General features: G+C 42.6%; 1 protein-coding gene across 2 annotated transcripts in view; it reads left to right on the top strand.

Moving 5' to 3' along the window:
• Positions 1-21028, top strand: part of ttc28 (tetratricopeptide repeat domain 28) — a 107167-nt gene that overhangs the window by 59893 nt on the left and 26246 nt on the right. For both annotated transcript variants that reach the window (XM_069700766.1, XM_069700775.1), the window contains 5 exons: positions 1825-2097; positions 2182-2312; positions 10929-11150; positions 13014-13202; positions 13296-13392. In XM_069700766.1, the coding sequence (XP_069556867.1) occupies positions 1825-2097; positions 2182-2312; positions 10929-11150; positions 13014-13202; positions 13296-13392 (912 nt within the window). The remainder of the gene's footprint in view (positions 1-1824; positions 2098-2181; positions 2313-10928; positions 11151-13013; positions 13203-13295; positions 13393-21028) is intronic.

The following is a 21028-nucleotide window of genomic DNA, read 5'->3' as shown; positions in this document are numbered from 1 at the left end:
AGGTTTCAACGGCATGTATTAAGGAAGACTGCAGACAATTAGGAACAGTTTGCAGGCTGGATATGGCACAGGATTACATCTCTGCCCTTCAGCAACGTCAGAACGAGAGCATGGCTTCCCGGGAATTTCCTTCCACTTGGCGAGCTGCAGCAAAACGTCTACGCACGAGGAAGTCGGTGTTACACCGGAGAGCAAACCCCAATAGTTCTGTTTGAGGTCGAGCGTGCGGATCCAGATGTGCTGAGCACAAGGCCGGTGTTAAAGGGCCAAAAGCATTTTCTCCTCTCGTCTTTCCAGCTGTTAGAAAAAGCAAACAACATCGCGTCGTTTAAAACATACGGCAGACAGAAAGGGGGGCGGGTGAGGGAGGGGGCTTCAGTACCCAATCTCCCGTAATCTTCAAAGCAGCCGAGCCTCCGAGTGTTACCGGGGGTTTCCGTGCTTGAGTAAGCAATCAGCGAGGTGAGATGTAAGACTATGTCGGAGGCCGATAGACTGAGGGGTGAGCACAGCAGGGAGCTGCAGTGTCAATAGCGTGGAGGAGGTGTGGTGGGTGGGAGGGTCTGGTTTCCTGATGTCTCTGTCACAGTTTGGCCTCAGATCAGCCCGAGGCACAAAAAACTTTTCAACATAAACGAGTCGACGAATGCAAACGAGGCGGGCAAAAGAATACAGCAAAATATGACCCGACAGAAAGTCTTCCTTTCTGCAGTTGAACTTTGATATTAGTAGAAGGGGAGATGTCTTTGAAACAGTAAACATACTGTAAGGCGGCAGAGATGTTCATGACCGTGTGGGAAAATATGAGCTAACCCCTCTCTCTCTCTTCTTAACTTCTCATGTAAACATCACTGAGCCACGATAAACGGCTTAAATCGAATACACACAAAATTGGAAAGCTTTTATTATTCATTTTATTGGTGTATATTTAAGCGATATTAGGGCTTTAACGCGTGGCCGCATCACTGTCGTGCCAATAACGACATTAAAGCACACCCTCTACTGTTATACTGCGATTATATAACAAGTTATCGACTAAATAAAGCAAGTAATCTAAATGTATTCATACTGTGGGGCCATCCGCTCTCAAAACTTTTTGTGAGTGCGATCTCCGTTTCCATGGCAACGCATGAGGTACAACTAAGAACTGGAAAACAATCAGTTGCGTCAGTAGACTCTTATGTAATGCAACGTATACAATGTTTACTACTCCAGGAAGTAGTCCGACCCCTTAGCAACGTCCTTAGCAACAGAGAGGATTTCTAGTCCGTTTTGTTGCTTTCCAGAGATGGTTTCTCAAACCGAATAAATACAGCACATAGAAACACTAAACTGCTCAGCTAGCTCAGTCTGATTGTAACCAAGATACCTGGTGATAAAAGATATCCATGGACTCAAGTATTTTTAAGATTTTAGGACCGTGTTGTGTGTTAAAACCAAATTGGTCCCCGCTAGGATTTTAAGTGCGCAACTATCCGTGCTGCTACGGTACGGGTGCTCAGAGTGACCAAAAAGGAACGAACAGAGACCCGATTTCACCAAATAAGTCACTTATAATAACTAAAAACATTATACTCCATACTATATGAAATTTACATATTTCAGGTACATTTATCTACCTGTAATGTCCTCTGAAAAGACACTGGAGTTTAGCATCACTCAAAGGTAGCAAAGCACAATCCTTTCTTCTTCTTTGGTGTGACATGTTCCAGTCTTCTCTCTCTGGGGTTTGCTGTCCGTCACCTCAGAAGCACCTGGTGAGAACACCTTTCTAATATTTGCAACCTGGTAAATTATGATTAATTCCCTTTCCTCGCCTCCCAGACTCCCTTGAGCCCACCTACCAGCAGCTGCAGAAGATGAAGCTGGACAAGAGCCCATTCGTGGTCGTCTCCGTCATCGGCCAGGAGCTGTTGACCCACGGTTTCCATGGCGCCTCGGTCGTGGTCCTGGAGGCGGGGCTGAAGATCGGCACGTGCTCGCTGAAGCTGCGAGGCTCCGTCTTCTCCGCCCTGAGCTCGGCGTACTGGTCTCTGGGCAGTGTGGAGAAGAGCATGGCCTACATGCAGCAGGACCTGGAGGTGACCAAGACTTTAGGTACGGACAACGAAGAAGCAACGGAGTGCAACGTGTTTAAAGAAGTTAAAGCTGGAGTTAAGGGACTGTATGTTTCATCCACAGGTGACCAGTCAGGTGAATGCCGCGCTCACGGGAACCTTGGATCGGCCCTCTTCTCCAAAGGCAGCTACCGAGAGGCGCTGGCCAATCACAGGAACCAACTGGTGCTGGCCATGAAGCTCAAGGACAGAGAGGTACGTTTGTATGCGCGTGTGTGTGTGTGTGTGTGTGTGTGTGTGTGTGTGTGTGTGTGTGTGTGTGTGTGTGTGTGTGTGTGTGTGTGTGTGTGTGTGTGTGTGTGTGCTGAAAACCAGAGTGTGCTCATGCATATTCATCAGATGACACATGTATAGATCTGCAGCCGGTCTCATTTCACATGCAGAGGCTTCCACCTGCTCGGACTCCGGACTGGAGCGTGTTTTGATTCTGAACTTAGAAAGTTTGAGTAACAACCTCTCTGATTAAAGTAAAAAATATATACAATCGAGAAGTTCAGAGAGTGTTCCTGTTGAACGAAGCACAGTGATGCACACGGAGCAGCAGGAAGCAACGACCTTCATGAGGAAGTATTCCGAGTGTCGTCTCTTGATCAACATCAGCACCTGAGTTACGCATGTTAAAGTGACCGCTGGTACGTGAACGTTTGTGATTTCACCGTGGACCTGAAAACTGGAGCAGAGAAACATCAGATTTTGGGAGAAAAAACAAAACAAACTTCAACACGCCCTCTTACAGCCAAGTGTTCCTGAGCCCATTCAGTGATTTCCACCACAGAATCGTGGCTGTTTTTAAAGCAGCGCCACCTGACATTGGTTTTTGGCCTTGTCCCTTTTGGGACAAACAAAAGGGCAACAAAATCTTCAACATGCCGCTCACAGCGCGTTGACCTGTTGTCATGTTGGAGAACCCTGTTGCCATGGCGCCACAGTTCAGGTGGTTTTGTGTTCTCTGGGTTTCAAAAGACGCAGTAACGGACAGGTAACTGAAACAAACTGACAAAGAGGGAAGAAGAAGAGCACACAGACTAAATACAGCAGGGAGGGAAGGACAACGAGGGACAGGTGAAACTAATCAGGGGGCGGGGCCAACAATCATACGAAGGACAGGAAGTGAAACAAAGACACAAAACCCAGACTGACCTGAAGACTGCAAAGTAGAAAAGAAGTCCAAACCAGAACAGAACCTCAGAAGGTCCAAGTAGAACTCGGTGTTGACAGTCTGACCCTGGGGGACGAATTCATGGTGACACAACCACCACCAAAGTCAAAGAAAACCCACCTCTTGGGTCTGCCGTAGACTTTCTGAAGCATTTCAAGGATCTCTGTTGATCATTTCCAGAGTTTAGCCCCAAAATCAGGTGTTTCTCTGCTCCAGCTTTAGCTGCGGTAGATCTGAGTAATTTATACATCATAACATTATTTTGCCAAGACTTCCTGCTGTGACATCAGAAATTGAGTCTAACGAGGTAACTTGTAGCAGAGAAGAAGGCGTCGTGATCTTCTTTGAGAGACTGAACGTATCTGAGCTTGTTTGGAGCGGTTCAGTCCTCTGTCACTCTCTGGCTCTCCGGAAAGCAGGTTCTTTTTTCTTTGCCTCGGGGCCGCAGCTCAACTCATCGGCTCACTTCTGAAACACTTTGGACAGTTGTGAGAGGCGTAGTTAATTAGATCGCTGTTACAGATTAGACTTTGGCCCCTTTATGTCTCAAAGCACAAAGTGAGGCTGTCAGGTTGTTTGTGTGTGTTTACCTTTGTCCAACGACTCCCATATGTTTGTGTGTGTGTGTGTGTGTGTCAACATGTGAACAGCAGCGTGAACATTGTCTCGTGGAACACACGTCTCGGCGGGTTTAATACTTTATTACTTTATTTAATCTGATGATTCAGAGCCTGTGGCGCGTTTTATGGAATATTTTATTGTCTCTTTAATATTCTACGAGAAATATAAACAACCTTGTGTGTGTGTGTGTGTGTGTGTGTGTGTGTGTGTGTGTGTGTGTGTGTGTGTGTGTGTGTGTGTGTGTGTGTGTGTGTGTGTGTGTGTGTGTGTGTGTGTGGATCAATAACGTTTGATGTTGGCTATTCTTCGATCTCACTCTCTCTATCTCTGTCTGCTGTATGTTAATATTTTCATGTGTGCCTGAGTTTTTATTTTGTAAATAAATATCTGTGACTGCTGCGTATCCCAGAATGCACCTCTGTTGTCGGTCAAATTAACGGCCGATGTGTTGACCGATCCTCCGTCTGCTCCACAACGCTGCTGTTAAACAGTCTAATCCACACATTATTCTTCCTGGTCATAACCTGGCACAGATTGTACATTACCCATAATGCAGCTGGACCACGGAGGTCTGGCGCACTCAGGTGATGTTAAATGTGGAGTTTATTCAATTTTGTCCAGCTTTATGTAATTATATTCATGTAGAAATCATTTTCAGGATATATAAGACTTATAAATAGACTTTAATGTGTAAACATTTTCAGTAAAGAATATGCAGACAATACAGCAAAATATGTCAAAATGTTGTCGTATCTCCTTCAGGCGGTTTCACAACCCTCCTCAGAAATATACAATAACTTTTGATTAATTTTGTTATTGCAGTATTAGATTTGAAGGTGTGCTGATTGTCATCCAGTCATGAACTCGGTAAAATGCTTCAGTCGTGTAGTTTTATGATAACTGCCGTGGGTGGCTCTGACAGACCCTCACACACACACACACACACACACACACACACACACACACACACACACACACACACACACACACACACACACACACACACACACACCGGAGGCTCCCTATAACACACAGTCACTTAATAGCATGTGATTGCATCCTGGATGTGGAGAGCCCAATTGAAGAGCTGTCAGTAAGACGGATGAGGCTCGTAGAGGATTCATTTAACAGAGTACAGTGTGTCTGGACGTGGTTTCCTCTCTCCATCCCGTCCTGTGTGTTTGATACGCTGTTAAAGAGCTGCTGACGGTTTTATCACATTTAATTCTGCAGACATATCTGGTTCTGTCGTGCAGGAGCTCCAAATCGAAGCCAGACACGCGTGTTGGGAGTTTGAACGCGTGCATCGTTTGACAGACGCTTATCGAGCCGCTCCTCCACAGGTGTCGCGGCCCGAAGCGACATAAACACGGTCATCAACAGAAATCCATATCTCCCGCTGTGTGTTTGCTTTCCCGTCGTTGGCGGGTTTCCGGACAGCGTGCGTCCCAAATAAAGACGTCGCCTGCAGAGACCTGTTGTTCAACCTGCAGGGGTGGACGCACAAAGAAAAAGGCAACACCTTTACAATATGATTCAGTCCAGTGCAGCTGCTCTGCAATTTAAAGGAAACCGATCAGTCAGCTGATATAAAAAAAACAACCAAATAAGCTAATTAAGTAATTGTTTATAGAGCAAGAACATTCCGTTGTTCCAGTTCTTCGTTAGTTTTGGATGTTTCTTTTTTTTCCATCCAAACACCTGAAGATCTCTGCCTGCTCTTCTTTTATATTTTTGTTACCAAAAATAATATCCTGCAGCTGAACCATTCAGAAAGCAGATTTACCTGCAAACTCGTAGCTATAAATCAGTTAGTGATTTAAAAACACAAACTGTACGTGGCACTCGTTTTACCAAAGAGTCCTCTGGGTTCATCTTCTTTTTTTTTTTTATCTTGAGTCATTTCTGACACACATCAGACCCACAACTGTGGAAAATCCCCACCCCCTCGCACTGTTCATTTATCCACCACAGCGCAGAGCCCTACCCTCTGAAACCCGCTGGAATCAATCTGAGTCTGAACCGACCAGGTGATAGTTCGAAGCGGTTTGGAACAGGAAGTGACCATATTTGGACAAGCTGGGGAAGAGCGAGCAGTGGATCGGACTGATCTGATTGGAAACCTGACGATACTACGTCCTGCCCACCGATAGCTGTAGCCTGACTGCACTACAGGCCTGTCAATCAAACAGACGCGCCCCCAAAAAACGTGTTTTTTTTTTAAGCTTATTCTCGAATTAATGACGGATTATTTTCAGATGGACCTCCAGAAAACGAATAAGAAGGAGTGACTTTAGCTAACAACACCGAGATAACTGGTGGAGACATTTTATTAACTTTGTATTTGATGAGAGAAGTTGAATGGGCATCTATGGAGCAGGAGACTTTTTGGAGCCAACCTCTAGTGGCACTCAGTGGTATTGCAGCTTAAGACACTTCTGCATTGGCCTCATTTTTCAGACCTGGAAGCTTCGAACACTTTTATATACAGTATGTGGGAGGGTCTGCCGTGTTTTTACGACACCGTTTACTTTCCGTTCAGTGAGTTTTGAAGCCCAACAGAGGCGATACAGAAATAGTTCCAGGTAATATCAGTGTCTCCTCCTCTTACCTCACACGTCTCTCTCTCTCACCTCTTTACTTGCTGACAAAGTTTTGTCACCCAGAGTCAAACCAGCTTAACTCATTTCCTCCTGACACGTTCGAGGAACTCGTCTCTTTTCCTTTTATCCCACGCTGGCGGTGGAAGGTATTTTTTTTTGGGGGGGGGACTGATTGAGCATATCCTCTCCAAACCTCCTGCGTGTCTCCTGCCGTTTTATCGAGCGCAGCAGCTCGGAGAGGAAGCAGCGCCAGCTCCAATCTCTCTCCGTTTCTACTCACCTGTCTCACTGTGTTTCCATGTATTAGATTCAGATTGTACCTTTTTACTCACTTGGTTTTTCCTCTAATGAGATTTGCTGCCTCTCTGTAGCAAAATACTGTAACGACACGCTGAATATTGAGAGGCTTTGATTTTCTTTCTCGACAAAATGATGAGGGTTGTCAGTCTTTTTCATCAAATATATATATATATATATATAAACACAGATATAAACAATACAGACGTAGCGAGTCTGAGTCCCAGACACAACATGATTGGATTTTCCGCTCATGCAGGGAAAACATCGTGTCCTTGAGGGAAATCAAACACTTGTCTGGCCAGTCGACTGTACACACACATGCTGAGGCCTCCTCGTCATTTATTAAATCTCCCTTTCCTCCCCAGAAGTCCGCCACAGATGTGTCAACTGGATTTTATGTGTTTACACTCATCACTTTGCTGGGAATTGGGATTTCAGGAGATGTGTGCTGTCGTCCTTTTTGCGAACACACGTGCACACACACACACACACACACACACACACACACACACACACACACACACACACACACACACACACACACTGGAACAGAAATGAAAAGAGCAGGGTGTCCTGATGTTAATTAGAAGTGGTAAATTCCGCCAAAGGTCAGTGTGGCTGCTTTCTGTGACAGTTTTTAGCGCTCATTAAGGCTCAGATTTAAAAGCTACGTGGATGTGTGTTATCTGTCCGCAAGCTGCATTTCAAACCCAGGATCAGCTTTTCCTCTAAAACTCCACACGAGCTGCAGAAAGCAGTTATTTCCAACACCGACTCGCCTTGTTTTATCCATTAAATGTCAGAAAATAGTGAAAAGAGGATTTTATAATTCCCCTCAGCCCCTCAAACAATTTTTTTTTTACATTCACTCCAAAACGCAGAGATATTCAGTTTATCAACAACGGAAGCAGCAAATCTTCATATTTGAACAGTTAATATTTGGCATTTTTCTGTTGATTGTTCAATCAATCGATTAATCACTGCAGCTCCACATGAGAACAAAGTTCTGTATGCTTAAATCAATATTTTATGGGTTTTTTTTTCTTGTTTTTTTTCTGAATAAACACTACAAACAATCAGATTGTCTCAAAGAAACCTGTGAAGTTTTCAGGGGTGGAAAGTAACCAAGTACATTTACTCAAGTACTGTAAGAAAGTTCAGTACTGAGGTACTTTTTACTCCATTTTTACTCCATTACATTTGTCTGACAGCTATAGCTAACAGATTAAGATTTTATGTGAAAAACATATGATAATCCATTATTATTATGTTAAAGACAGCTGAGGTCGATGGATGGATGGATTTTTACATCTATGTACTATGTTCTGTAAATGCGATGAACAGCCCACTCATTTCTCCTTGAAATTACATTCCTAAACAACTAAACTATTGTGTTTCGGAGCAACATCATTGGTGCCTAAATTTACGTTTATCCATCCATCCATTGTCTGTATTCGCTTTGTCCTCTGCAGGGTCACTGAGGGAGTTGGAGTCTATCCCAGCTGACATGGTAATCGACCGATTTGGAGCTTTGACAACCAAAAAACAACTGGCAGCAAAATATTGACATTTACAAACAAGTTTTCACAGTTTGACTGATGCTACAACCTTAAATCTACCAACCAACCAATCAAATTTAATAAACTTTTTAGGGGGAAAAAAATCAGAGGAAATGAACATTTGTGTATTAAACCAGACTGTACAAATGGATGTTTAATGGATATTGTCAGAAAAGGTAAATAAACTCCTCAACGTCAACAGAAAATGTAAAAAAAAAAAAAACAGTTACGTTTCCTTTAAAATGTGCAGTAACCGCTGCTGTAATTTAGCTGGATATAAATATATTTTTTAGGAGACATAAAGTAGAAAACCGACTGGTCACTCTAATGTTTCTGTTGAAGACCAAACTCATCTGAATCGTTTGAACAGAGACAGTCAGAAGAAGAGAGTGCAGGCGGGATATAAATGAGTAACATGCTAATATTCCCTCTTTAATAATTCACAGCTGCTTCTCCTCACATTCTTTAAACTTGCAAACATTTCATTATAGCCTCTGACTCCTTCTTTCCCTCCGTCTGTCCCTCATTGTTTGCTCTGAAAGGTCAAATACATCTTTTTAAATTTTGGGGCTTGTGCGAGGCAGAGTGTGTTTGTGTTCGGACGGACTCGAATTTAATGAACTTCACTGTGGTCGTATCAAGGAGATTATTCTGTACACAGTAAACCCTGTTTGGGGTTCAGCTATAAACTGTATATAAAAAAATTTGCGTCGTCTCCGGATCAGAAAAGCGAAGGAGAGTGCCTGAAAGCGCAATACCACTGAAGGCCACTAGGGGCCGGCACCTAAAAAAAATAAAAATAAACATCTGTCTCTAATAGGCTCAAAAAGCATCAGCTTTTCTCCTGAAATACAAAGTCATTAAACGTTTTATTGATAAAAGTGGACTTATCTTCAGGGTCTGAATAAGGAGGCCATCGGCTTTCGGTGGGCGGCGGGGCCTAGTATCGTCAGGTTTCCAATCAGATCAGTCAGATCCACCGCTCGCTTCCCATGTCTTGCCACCTCGTTTTGTGTCTTGTGTCCTCCCTGCTTTTCCTTCCTTCTCTGAACCGACGCCGTCTCCTACAAATTACATTTATAAACAGCTGATTTGCAAAAGAAAATAAATCCTGGAGGAAACACATTTCCTCCGACAGGATTACATTTTCTATCAACATAATGAGGAAATGTTATTTCTTAATATATTTGGCAAGTTGGTGTAAAATATTTTCTTCCACCAAAGGATCCGAATATCTATTTATACACGATTAATTAAAGTCTTTACGGCCGTGTTCAGGCACCGGTGGAACTTGGTTAAGGTGAGAGGACGTTTGTCAGGACTTAAGAAATGTTTATTATGAACATTTCGGTGCTCGCTGTCCGTTTCAGACAACATCTCCTCGTTATGTCGATCTACTCGGCATCACCTTCCCCGCCAAAACAGATTTTCTCTGCCAAATTAGCCGTATACGAAAGTCATTTCTGGTAGACGGGTGTTGTTGCGTGTGGATGCCATAACAACTTCGTAAGGTCTGGGTTTTTATTTAGTAAAGATGCAAATACAAGTGCATCAACCAGCTTGTTTCTTTGTTTACTGGAAGCACACGGATGGTTGTGTACCTCCTTTTCTGAACTCTGGATACAAACCAGCAGCGATTGAAGGGAGCTCAGTACATTTACCCGAATACTGGACTTAAGTACAATTCTTAGCTGCCTGTACTTTACTTGACTTACTTCCGTTTGATGTTACTTTATAATTATAGTTCTCTACATTTCAGCAAATATTAAAGATGAGAGAAAATGTCCAGAAAGTGAGAACAAAACTTAGAACTTTTTTTCCCCCAGTAATCATCTGACAACCCCTCAGATTTATGTGCATATAAAACTGGATATAAAGTTGTTCAAAGTATTTATTTATTTGTTTTTGTGTGTATTTATTTTGTATATATATATACTTATTTATATAGGTATATATTTTTTATGTATATAGCTTGTTTTATATATAGCTTTATTTTTTTATTTTTTTTATTTCAGTGTTCTTATCTTTCCTACCTGTATTCTTAAGCTGCTGTGACGACTAAATTTCCCCACTGGAGGATTAATAAAGTCTCATCTTATCGTATCGTATCGTATTGTATCGTATCTTTTCATATTGTGTCTTTTCTTATCGTATCTTTTTTGTATCGCATTGCAGCTTAGCTTATTTTAGCTTAGTTTATCTTATTGTATCGTATCATAGCTTAGCTTAGTTTAGCTTAGTTTATTATATTGTATTGTAGCTTAGTTTAGCTTATCCTAGCTTAGGTTATTTTATCAAAACAGCTCCACCTGCAGCAGCTCCAGCAGAAACATGCTGCTCACACACTGATGCTGCACTATTAATAATCAAATGATGTTGTATATAATAATATATCAGTCAGAAAGACCAAACCAGGACTTTTACTTCAATACTTTAACTACATTTTGCTGCTGATATTTCTGTACTTATTACTTGTAATGGAGTATTTCTACTTTGTTGTTTTGGTACTTTTACTCATGTAAAGGATGTGATGCTAACCAATGCATGTTGTGTGTATTTGTGATTCCAGGCAGCGTCCGACGCCCTCAGCAGTCTGGGTCACGTGTACACGGCGATCGGCGACTACCCGAACGCGCTGGCCAGCCACAAGCAGTGTGTGCTGCTGGCGCGACAAACCGAGTGTCGGCTCTCCGAAGCCCGTCAGCTGGGCAACATGGGCGCCGTGTACACGGCACTGGGAGACTTCAGCAACGCCGTCCAGTGTCACGAGCAGCACCTGGACATCGCAAAGGTACAGTGCTAATTTTATGTAATTTAATGTAATATTCTTAGTTTATTTTTGACTCCCATAGAAGCCATTCCACTGCTACAAAATGTTGCACATGAACGCAGCACAGTGATGCACACGGAGCAGGAGGAAGCAGCGACCTTCATGAGGAAGTATTCTGAGTGTCGTCTCTTGATCAACATCAGCACCTGAGTTCCACACGTTAACGTGACCGCTGGTACGTGAACGTTTGTGATTTCACCGTGGACCTGAAAACTGGAGCAGAGAAACATCAGATTTTGGGGAACAAAATCCAATGTGCCACAGTTCAGGTGGTTTGTGTTCTCTGTGTTTCAAAAGACGCAGTAACGGACAGGCAACTGACACAAACTGACCAAGAAGGAAGAAGGGCACACAGACTAAATACAGCTGGGAGGGAAGGACAATGAGGGACAGATGAAACTAATCAATCATACAAAGGGCAGGAAGTGAAACAAGACAGACACAAGAGGTGAGTCATTAAAAAAAATCAAACAGGAAGCACAAAACCCAGACTGACCTGAAGAGTACAAAGCAAAATAAAATTCCAAACTGTAACAGAACCTCAGAAGGTCCCAGTAGAACTCGGTGTTGACAGTCTGACCCTGGGGGACGAATTCACGGGGACACAACCCCGCTAACGTCAGAGAAAACCCACCTGGTGTCTCCTGACCTGTCGCGCCTTCTTCGGTCTTGGACGGTGAAGCTCCGCCTCCTCTTGAAACGTGAACGTCACTCAGAACATCTCGCGCCCGACTCGTCGCTTCATCGCCGTAGACTTTCTGAAGCATTTCAAGGGTCTCCGTTGACCATTTACAGTTTGACCCCAAAATCTGATGTTTCTCTGCTCCAGCTTCAGGCTCACGGTGAAATCACAAACGTTCACGTACCAGCGGTCACATTAACGTGTGGAACTCAGGTGCTGATGTTGATCGAGAGACGACACTTGGAGCCACACAGCAGCATCTCTATTCGTAACACTTTGTTTTTATGTAAAGCAGCGACGCCTGTTTTTTATTGTCTTTATTAAATTGTGTTTGTTTGATGGATTTTTGGAGGCGTCACTGGAAGATGTTTCATAAACAGGCTACAAATGTAACACATCATTCAGGTAGAGTCACTTACTGAGTAAAAAGCCATCAGATACATCCAGTAATTGAATTTTGGATTATTATGTAGAGAAGCTAAATCTGTATTTCAGGATTGCTGTGTTCTTTCCTGGGTTTTTGGATGTTGTTGTGTGTATTTTAGTACATTTATCAGTTTTTATAAGGCGTTATATATTTTACAACCAAGACAGGACACTTGGAGTTGAACCAGTAAATATTTGCAGAACCAAAGTGAAGCAGGTCCAGCAAATGTTGCATGAAAAAAAGACAAAAAGCGGCAATATTTCCCTCTTTGCATCTGTTTTTTTTGGACGAGGAGAGAGATTGCGAGCCGGCCAGAAACACTGCAGCCAACATCGTGTGACTCTATGGAGCTTTTTCCCAACATACGAAGTGACCATCTGCTGATTGTTGAATTAGATTTGTATCAGGATAAAAGATGAAGCTTTACAAAGTGCTTCTTTTCCACATCTTAGGACTCAAAGTTTCAGATCAAGCTCCACATTTACAAACACAAAAAAAAATCTCTTCTCTTTAGTCATTTGCTGGAGTGCATCTGCTTTTTTTTAAGCTGAAATTTACTGTCTGACATTAAACTTGAAAGTCTGTTTTAACGCTTCAGCATGTTGCGTTATTAAAAGTCATGTTTACCTCCTGAAAATAAATGAATAATATCTAATTACTGATGTAACAGGCATCTAAACAGCCACTAAGCTCACGGTGACGATGTCTTTGGCAGACGCTGGAGAACCGGCGTGAGGAGGCGCGGTCCTACAGCAACCTGGGCAGCGCCTACCACTCTCAGCGGGACTTCGACAAGGCAGTGTCGTACCACACGAGGGTTCTGGAGCTGGCCCAGGAGCTGGCCGACCGGGCCATCGAGATGAGGGCGTACGCTGGTCTGGGGCACGCCGCCCGATGCATGCAGGTGGGTGTGAAGCCATTTAAAGACTCGATGGATGTGATTGTCCTTCATGAGTCCTGATGTGATGAAGATGTAATTGGTTCCGGTGATCTTCAGGACCTGGAGAGGGCCCGGCAGTACCACCAGAACCAGCTGGAGATCGCCGAGGATCTGCAGGACCGAGCGGCTCAGGGCCGAGCCTCCTCCAACCTGGGTGAGTCAGAGCGGGGTGAAGCGGGGTCAGAGCAGGGTCAGAGCGGGGTCGGAGGTCAATCTGGGTTTGTTTCCACATTTAGTGTCTGAATCAGGACTTTTGTGTTGATTCAACATCAGAATAATGTTCTGGAGTAAGAAGGGAATGCTTCTGTCTTTGGACTATTTTCACATATTTTTCTGGACTTACTACGAGAATATTCTCTATTTTTTTTAATTTTGAATGTCGCTCGGTCTGAAGAGATCAGATATATTTGTCTGTCACCATGGCAACTCTGTCAGATTAAATCAAAGTGATGTAAATTATCGCCGTGTTTTTGTCGGGAGACAAATACGACCCGGACCAATCGTTGTTAATGTTCACTTCCTGTATCGTCGGGGAGGAGGGTCAAGAAGCTGTCAATCATGACTACAGAAGCTCTACGTGTGATGCGCTTTGTCGTGATGCACTCTGTCATCCTATTGGTCGAGGAACTCGTCGTAGGATGTTATCGCAGGTAAAAACAAAGGACTTTTCCCGGCTTAAAATCAACTGGACTTGGCTTGAATTGACTGTTACATCTGTGCGTTTTTGGTTCCCACATGAAGGAGAGTGTGTCAGTTAATGCTGCGTTGACCATTAATGGAATCAAAGGACGAGCATTACTTGACATTCAGTCAGTGCAAATCGAGAACAAACTGCAGAAAAGAAAAGGGAACAGAAATGACAACCAATTAACCTGAGACAGAAGTGATGTGGAAACATGGGGGCGTGAAGGTAACAGAATCTACATATTCCCACCAGACATCTTTTCATATTTTGATTCGCATTTTATTCTTTATTTTAAAACTTGGAAAATGTAGCGTGTCTTCTAATTTTAGTTTCTTAAGGAGAGGGTTGCCAGAGTCTACTGATTTGAGGGAGTTTAAAAGGAATCCGCTCTCAGTGTTAATGAAGTCATCCGCACTCAGACTCATTGATGGTTGGGATGGAGGTTTTTTATTCCAGTGATTGAGGATTATTTGTTTTCTTTCCATAATGAAGGCGTAAAGAAAGAGAAGCTTCAGTCAGGTCGTATTCTTTGTTGATTCGGATCATCATGATGACAAGTAAAGAATCTATATTCATCTGTTTATTTACTGACGGGTTGGTTTTTAGTAATCTTCTGTTCTTAGCTCTGTTTTTAACCCACTGACTTACACTTTTATAGGTTTATTTTATTGTACTGTCCTTTAAACCTCAATTTATATGTGTGAGTTACTGGATACATTAATTTCTCAGAGGGGATTAATAAAGTAAATAAGAATGTAAGACAGTAACTAAGTATCCAAGTATATATCGAAGTATCGATCTGAGCATCTATCTAAGTATCTATCCAAGTATGTATCTATCTGAATATAACTATCTATCTAAGTATCTATTTAAGTATCTATCTATCTGAATATCTAAGTATCGATCTGTGTATCTAACTATCTATCGAAGTATCTATCAAAGTATGTATCTGACTACAACGGCAGAGACAATGTAAAAGGTAAAATAGTACTATAATGTCACATGTCATCCGACCACAATATTTATACCTGGTCTTAAACAACTTTGAAGATGTGTCAGGTATACCAGAAAGAGGAATGATTGTTTCCTTTAGTTTTCATCCAGCTAAAAACAATATCGAATCATGAGGAGAAACCATAACAATAAGACGAATGCGATAAAGGAAGACGATCTATAATCAGAGAATAAATACAGATGATCACAAGTGGAAGGATGGTGAAGAGGAAGAAGAAAGAAAGTTGACGGTCCGCTGAATAAAAGAAGAAATGATGTTTGAGAGTCTGCAGCCAAAGTTATCTTTAAATTATTGGTTCATATTCAGTTCAATGGGAGCTGACAGTAAACTGTATTGTTTGAAAGTTTCAATGAAAATTCAACACAAGGACGGGAATAAACCGCAAAGACTACATTTGACAGCACACGGGACACTGCCGTCAGTTCACCTGAAGTTTATCATAAATAATATTCAGTCAACACTATCGGGCAGACAATGAGGGAACAATACAGGTAGAATAAGTCTGCAGCAGAGTACAAAGTTTCAGATTCATTTCTGCACTAAAACCTCCTCAAACCAGACGAGCTGATAAAGATGTCGGCTCAGTCGTCGGTGTCACCTTCGATTACGACCGTGAGCGCCGAGCAACGAGCCAAAGCAGCAGCGGGGAGCGAGTTATCCGCAGATGTTTTTGTGCCCTGGATTTGGGCTCACATGCGATTTACAGCATGCACCGTCTGTTTTCTGGAGGTTTGTACGCAGCCTGAAACCACCTCCCAAAAAATAATTTCATGTAAGGATGCAGGATAATATCTACTGGTATGACAGACCGCTAAAATTACATTTCAATTAGTTATAAATGCTGAAACGCATGATGGTGCCTGCGCAGAGCGACATCATCACATCTCTTGCATCGAGCGTGAAAGAAGGTGGAAGTTCTGAAAGTGTTCGAAGTTGCTATTTGCAGCGATTGTCTAAAGAGGAGCATCATCCAAGCCTGCAACACTTTTTTAACCATTGACCCGCTCTGTTCCTGCTGTCTCCACGGTGACTCAATAGACTGACTGAGCTCTCGCTTTGGACCGACTCAATCTGCATCGATCTGCAGCCTTCAGTCCGCAGACGGAGGACTCTGTATGTGTTGTATTCAGGACCGGTGTGAGTCCGAACCAGCAGCAGCAGATCTGCAGAACTCGCTGCAGCTCAGACGGCTCGTTAACCTCGTTAACATGGAGGATGAGGTCAGGTGACGCTCTCCCGTCATCTCCTGCGGAGTCTGAGTCTGTATCACGTGACTGCAGGAGCGACTCTGCGGACAGTCAACACTCATGTTTTATTAAAGAGGGTTTGGTTTCTGCGGCCGCAGTGAAATCTGAGAGGCGGCGAACCCGACGCCAACGCTGAGTGGACAACTCAACACGCCGTGTGTGTGTGTGTGTGTGTGTGTGTGTGTGTGTGTGTGTGTGTGTGTGTGTGTGTGTGTGTGTGTGTGTGTGTGTGTGTGTGTGTGTGTGTGTGTGTGTGTGTGTGTGTGTGTGAAACACTGTGCAAAGTTTTTAGGCACTGAGGGCCTGATTTACTGAGATCTCAAATAAAAGGTACTAAATTGCATGTTTATTCCAAAAGTTTGCGCGTTTATTTTGCACCTGTTTTGCGGATGATTGCGTCATTGGTATCAGGTACAGATTGCACTATTTAAATGAGGTGTTTGCGTGTTTTAAAGTGATTCCAGCCATTAAAAAAACAGAACGTACACAAAAGGAAAAGAAAATTGGATCCCATTGAAATGAATAAATATAACATGAAGAAATGGTTTATGGGAGATTATCAGCAAGAAAGTCAATGTTGGAAAAACAGAAAGATGAGAAGATGGCAAGATATTAGGTGGAAAATAAAATAAAAATTGTCTTATAATAAAATGTCATTAGTAGATCAGCGTGGACATTTTTTTTGTTGGTGAGGATTTTAGCTGCTGAACAGTTCTGGGTCTTCTGTGTGGTATTTTGTAGTATGTATTCTTTTAAAAACACTGTTAACTTTAGAACCCGATGAGACCTGTGGCTGGAGTTTTTAAAGTGAAATGATGTCCCATTCTTGCCTGTTATAGGATTTTAGCTGCTCAACAGTTGGGGTTTCATTTGTGGTATTTTGTAGTATGTCTTCTTTTAACAATACTCTGTAAATGTCTGGGAACTAAGGAGACCAGTTTCTGGAGTTTTGAAGGTGAAATGTTGTCCCATTCTTGTTTGATATAGGATTTCAGCTGCTCAACAGTCCGACGTCTCGCTTATGGTATTTTGTAGTATGCCTTCTTTTAACAACACTCTGTAAACATACTACAAAACATAACAAAGGACACCCCGAACTGTTGAGCAGCTGAAAAGTGACAACAGCGGGGGAAAAAATGTGCGAAGTTTGCATGTGATTTTACACACGCAAACCTTTAGTAAATCAGGCCCTAAAACTAAAGCGAGGCTACCTTTTCAAAATAATGTCATTTGATTTATTTTGATATAGCTGGACTCCACCCAAACCTCCTCGTTTTAGGTGCTGCTTCCTCTCCCCTCCTCCTCGGTGTACCGTACGTCACCGCTGAGCGCTGCGCGTTCGCTCTCCAAAACGTGGTATTATTTGCAGCGCGAGGTCGGTGACGGGGAGGTGGACGTAGAGTGGCGGTTGAACAGAAGCTTTGAAGTGCGACTGAGAGACGATCGGTGAAGTCGCTGACTATCTCCTGACAGACGAGCTTCAGTCTGTGGTTCAGATCAATGATTCACATCATTTATGGATTACGCTGCGCTGACTCTCAATGCTGACTTGACAAGCCTTCATTCTTCTCCTCCTCCTCTTTTGTTTTCTCTATTGCTCTCTTCCACTTTCTCTCTCTATTTTTCCTCCCTTGTTTCCTTCTCTCCTTCCTCTTCTCTTTTATTCTTTCCTCCTCTCTTTCTTCTCATCAAACTTTCATATTTTGCACAGCAAAAATGAGTCCAAAAATATGTGAACTAGGACGTTGTCCGGCTGCCCAGTGGAACTCCTTAGTGATTCCTGATGGCACCATTTAAATTTTAATCACCTCTTTTCATGCAGCGACTGAACAAAAGCTTCATTTTTCTTAACTCACATTTAGCTTCTTTTGAATTCTTCGTGACATCTGGTATTTCTTGTTTTACGGACAGATGCTTTACATATTTTGTGTTTTTCAGAGGAGAAAATAGTGTGTCAGCGCGTGATGTTTTGGAAAACTTTCCGATAATGTCCCGCAGAGAGAAGTCCTCAGTTGAGTCACATATTTCTCTCCAAAACTTTTTGTTTTGTTTTGTTTGAGTTTCCAGCCAGTGCAATGTTGCATGCCTATGTAGCTGACATGATGCAACGGGGAAACACACAGAGGGAAAAGCTGAAGCTGCATTTTAGTTCCAGATAAACTTTTAAATAAGCAGTGTTGTGGATTGTATGCCCAGTTACTTATCAAAACTAGAGGCAGTCTAACAAAAATGATTTGTTAGTAATTTATAAATATTTTTTTAGTAAAAACACACTTTTATATCCAGCTGCATGTCAGTAGAATTAGCGCGCTGAAGCTAAACTGAGTTGAGAGGAGTTTTAAATCAAATCTTAAGAAATGTTTGTTAAATCATGTTTAGTTGTAAAAATGTTTGATGTTGTTGGTTTTTAGCTGTTCAACAGTTCGGGTTGTCCCAAAGTATGTTTGCAGAGTGTTGTTAAAAGAAGACATACTATAAAATGCCATAAATGAGACGCCGGATTGAGCAGCTGAAATCCAACATCAGGCAAGAATGGGACAACATTTCTCTTTAAAAACTCTCGCCACAGGTCTCCTCGGATCCTAAAATGATTACAGTGTTGTTAAAAGAAGACATACAGCGAAATAAAATGAAGGAGACCGCAAACTATTGAGCAACTAATATCATATACAGTATCAGGCAAGAATGGGACAACATTTCATATTCAAAACTCCAGCCACAGGTCTCCTCAAGGCCTAAATTATTACAGAGTATTTTTAAAAGAAGACACTGTAAAATATGACAAAGGACATCCTGAACTGTTGAGCAGCTGAAATCCCATATCAGGCAAGAATGGGACAACATTTACAGAGTCTTGTAAAAAATAAGAAGTGATGCAACGCGGTGGTAAACATGCCCATGTCCGAGCTTTTTTGAAACGTGTGGCATCAAATTTAAAATGAGCATATATTTTTCATGAAACGCCATTTGATTTGTTGTCTTTGGTCTATTTTCAATTAAATATGTGTTTAGATGATTTGCAAATCATCACCTTCAGTTTTTATTTACATTTCACACAGCGTCCTGACTTTTTTGGAAACGGGGTTGTAGATAAAACTCTTCTTTTATGATTTGGCCTCCACGAATCTCGAAAACAAATAATGTGGCTCCTTAGCGACTAGCTTTGTCTTTTTGATCGGAACAAACAACACAGATAAAAGCTTCTTTGTGTTTGTGTGTCTAGAAGAGCCACATTCAATCCAGTAGACTCCGGAGCCACACGTTGGCCACACCCGATTTCGTTAATTGACGACGAAGCATTTTCCGTCCCAGCGTGGAGAAAGGGGAAACGCAGATCTCCACTTTCCTCCCTCTAATCTCTCCGTGCTGTCTCAGCCGAAATCCCCGCCATCAGATCTCGGCTCATTTTCCACACCTCTAATCCTCGCGGCTCTGCTCCCTTCGCACCGTGTCCCCTGGACGCCGGGGGAACCCTTCAGTCCTGCAGAGAGCCTGCGGGTCGCCCTCATACTCACGGAGGAGGTCCTGTGTATCCTCACACCTGTGTTTGCAGAGTTCATGAGGAGGTTTGCGACTGTAAGCAGCTATTCCCGTCAACTCTGCGGGCTTTGCTGTAATCCTCTTAGCGCCAGACCCCGATGAACGAGGTCTCCCTTTCCCCACCGGCAACCTCCTCCTCTTCCTAATGCAACCCTGTTTCCTGAATATTGTTTAAGATATCGGCTAAAAACAGTGTGTGTCGGGTCTAATTTCTTTATTTTTATTTAAGTAAAGGGACAGTTCTAATACCACTTTCACTGTCAATGTAAAATGTGTAAAAACGATCACGTCTCGGCTCATGAATATTTCAGGTCTTTCAGGGTTGTTAGCCAGTTTCCCAGAGTGTGAATGACGCTTCATGCAGCTGCACAGCGAGTTATAAAATGACAATTAAAGATGCAAACTTAATGCGTTCTTGTGCTCACTGTTTTATTAATATTCTGTTGTTTTAAATTCCGTTTTACTTTCCTGTGCTCATTTCAAGCACCAGCCTTCAGTTTGAGACTTACAAACTGAATCCCCATTGATTACCTTTCTGGACCGTGATGGTGATGATGATGAGATATCACAGCCGATGATGATGCTCTGTGATGAAATATTGAATTTACTGTATATCACCACGGTGTGTGTGTGTGTAATGATCCTGTGTGGGGACGACACATTCAGGGAGATAGTGCAGTTCTTTTCTCTGTCGTGTCTAAAGACCGGTGGAGCAGAAAGAGTGGATTCATATGCAGACAATTAAACGAACGTCTTTGGTAATATGCTGTCAAGAAACCGGCTCGTGCACATGCAAAATGCACATGCATTTCACAGTGTCTAAGTTTTATAAAATAGAACTGCTTTTTAATCTTTAGGATGCTTTCAGTTTTCAGTTTGGTTCAAAAGAAAAACAGCAGGTCTGAAAGCAGCCTCGGACCAAAGGAGCAAAATGTAGTCCGACCTAAAGAGGTGGGGTCAGTTCGGATCAAACTGAACCATGGTTCAATTGAGTTGAGGCAGGTTGTCGTCACCAATTAAACAATAGAGGAAGAAAAAGATCCGAGACGAGAGTATTTCCGTTTAATTTGGTTGGACAAAGAAATCAAAAGTCAACTTTAAAAAAAACTGCATAAAAATGACCATTACAACAGGACATATGATGACAACAGGATGTAAACGGTGACGACAGGATGTAGGTGAGACGACAGGACGTAGACGACAGGACGTAGGTGAGATGGCAGGACGTAGACGACAGGACGTAGGTGAGACGACAGGACGCAGGTGATAGGACATAGACAACAGGACGTAGGTGAGACGACAG

This window comes from Brachyistius frenatus, unplaced genomic scaffold (assembly GCF_029030835.1).
Source record: "Brachyistius frenatus isolate BFR_SWC_R1_liver_20210118 unplaced genomic scaffold, ASM2903083v1 Contig_3, whole genome shotgun sequence".
NCBI classification, from domain to species: Eukaryota; Metazoa; Chordata; class Actinopteri; family Embiotocidae; genus Brachyistius; species Brachyistius frenatus.
This window is presented reverse-complemented; position numbering and strand designations above follow the sequence as displayed.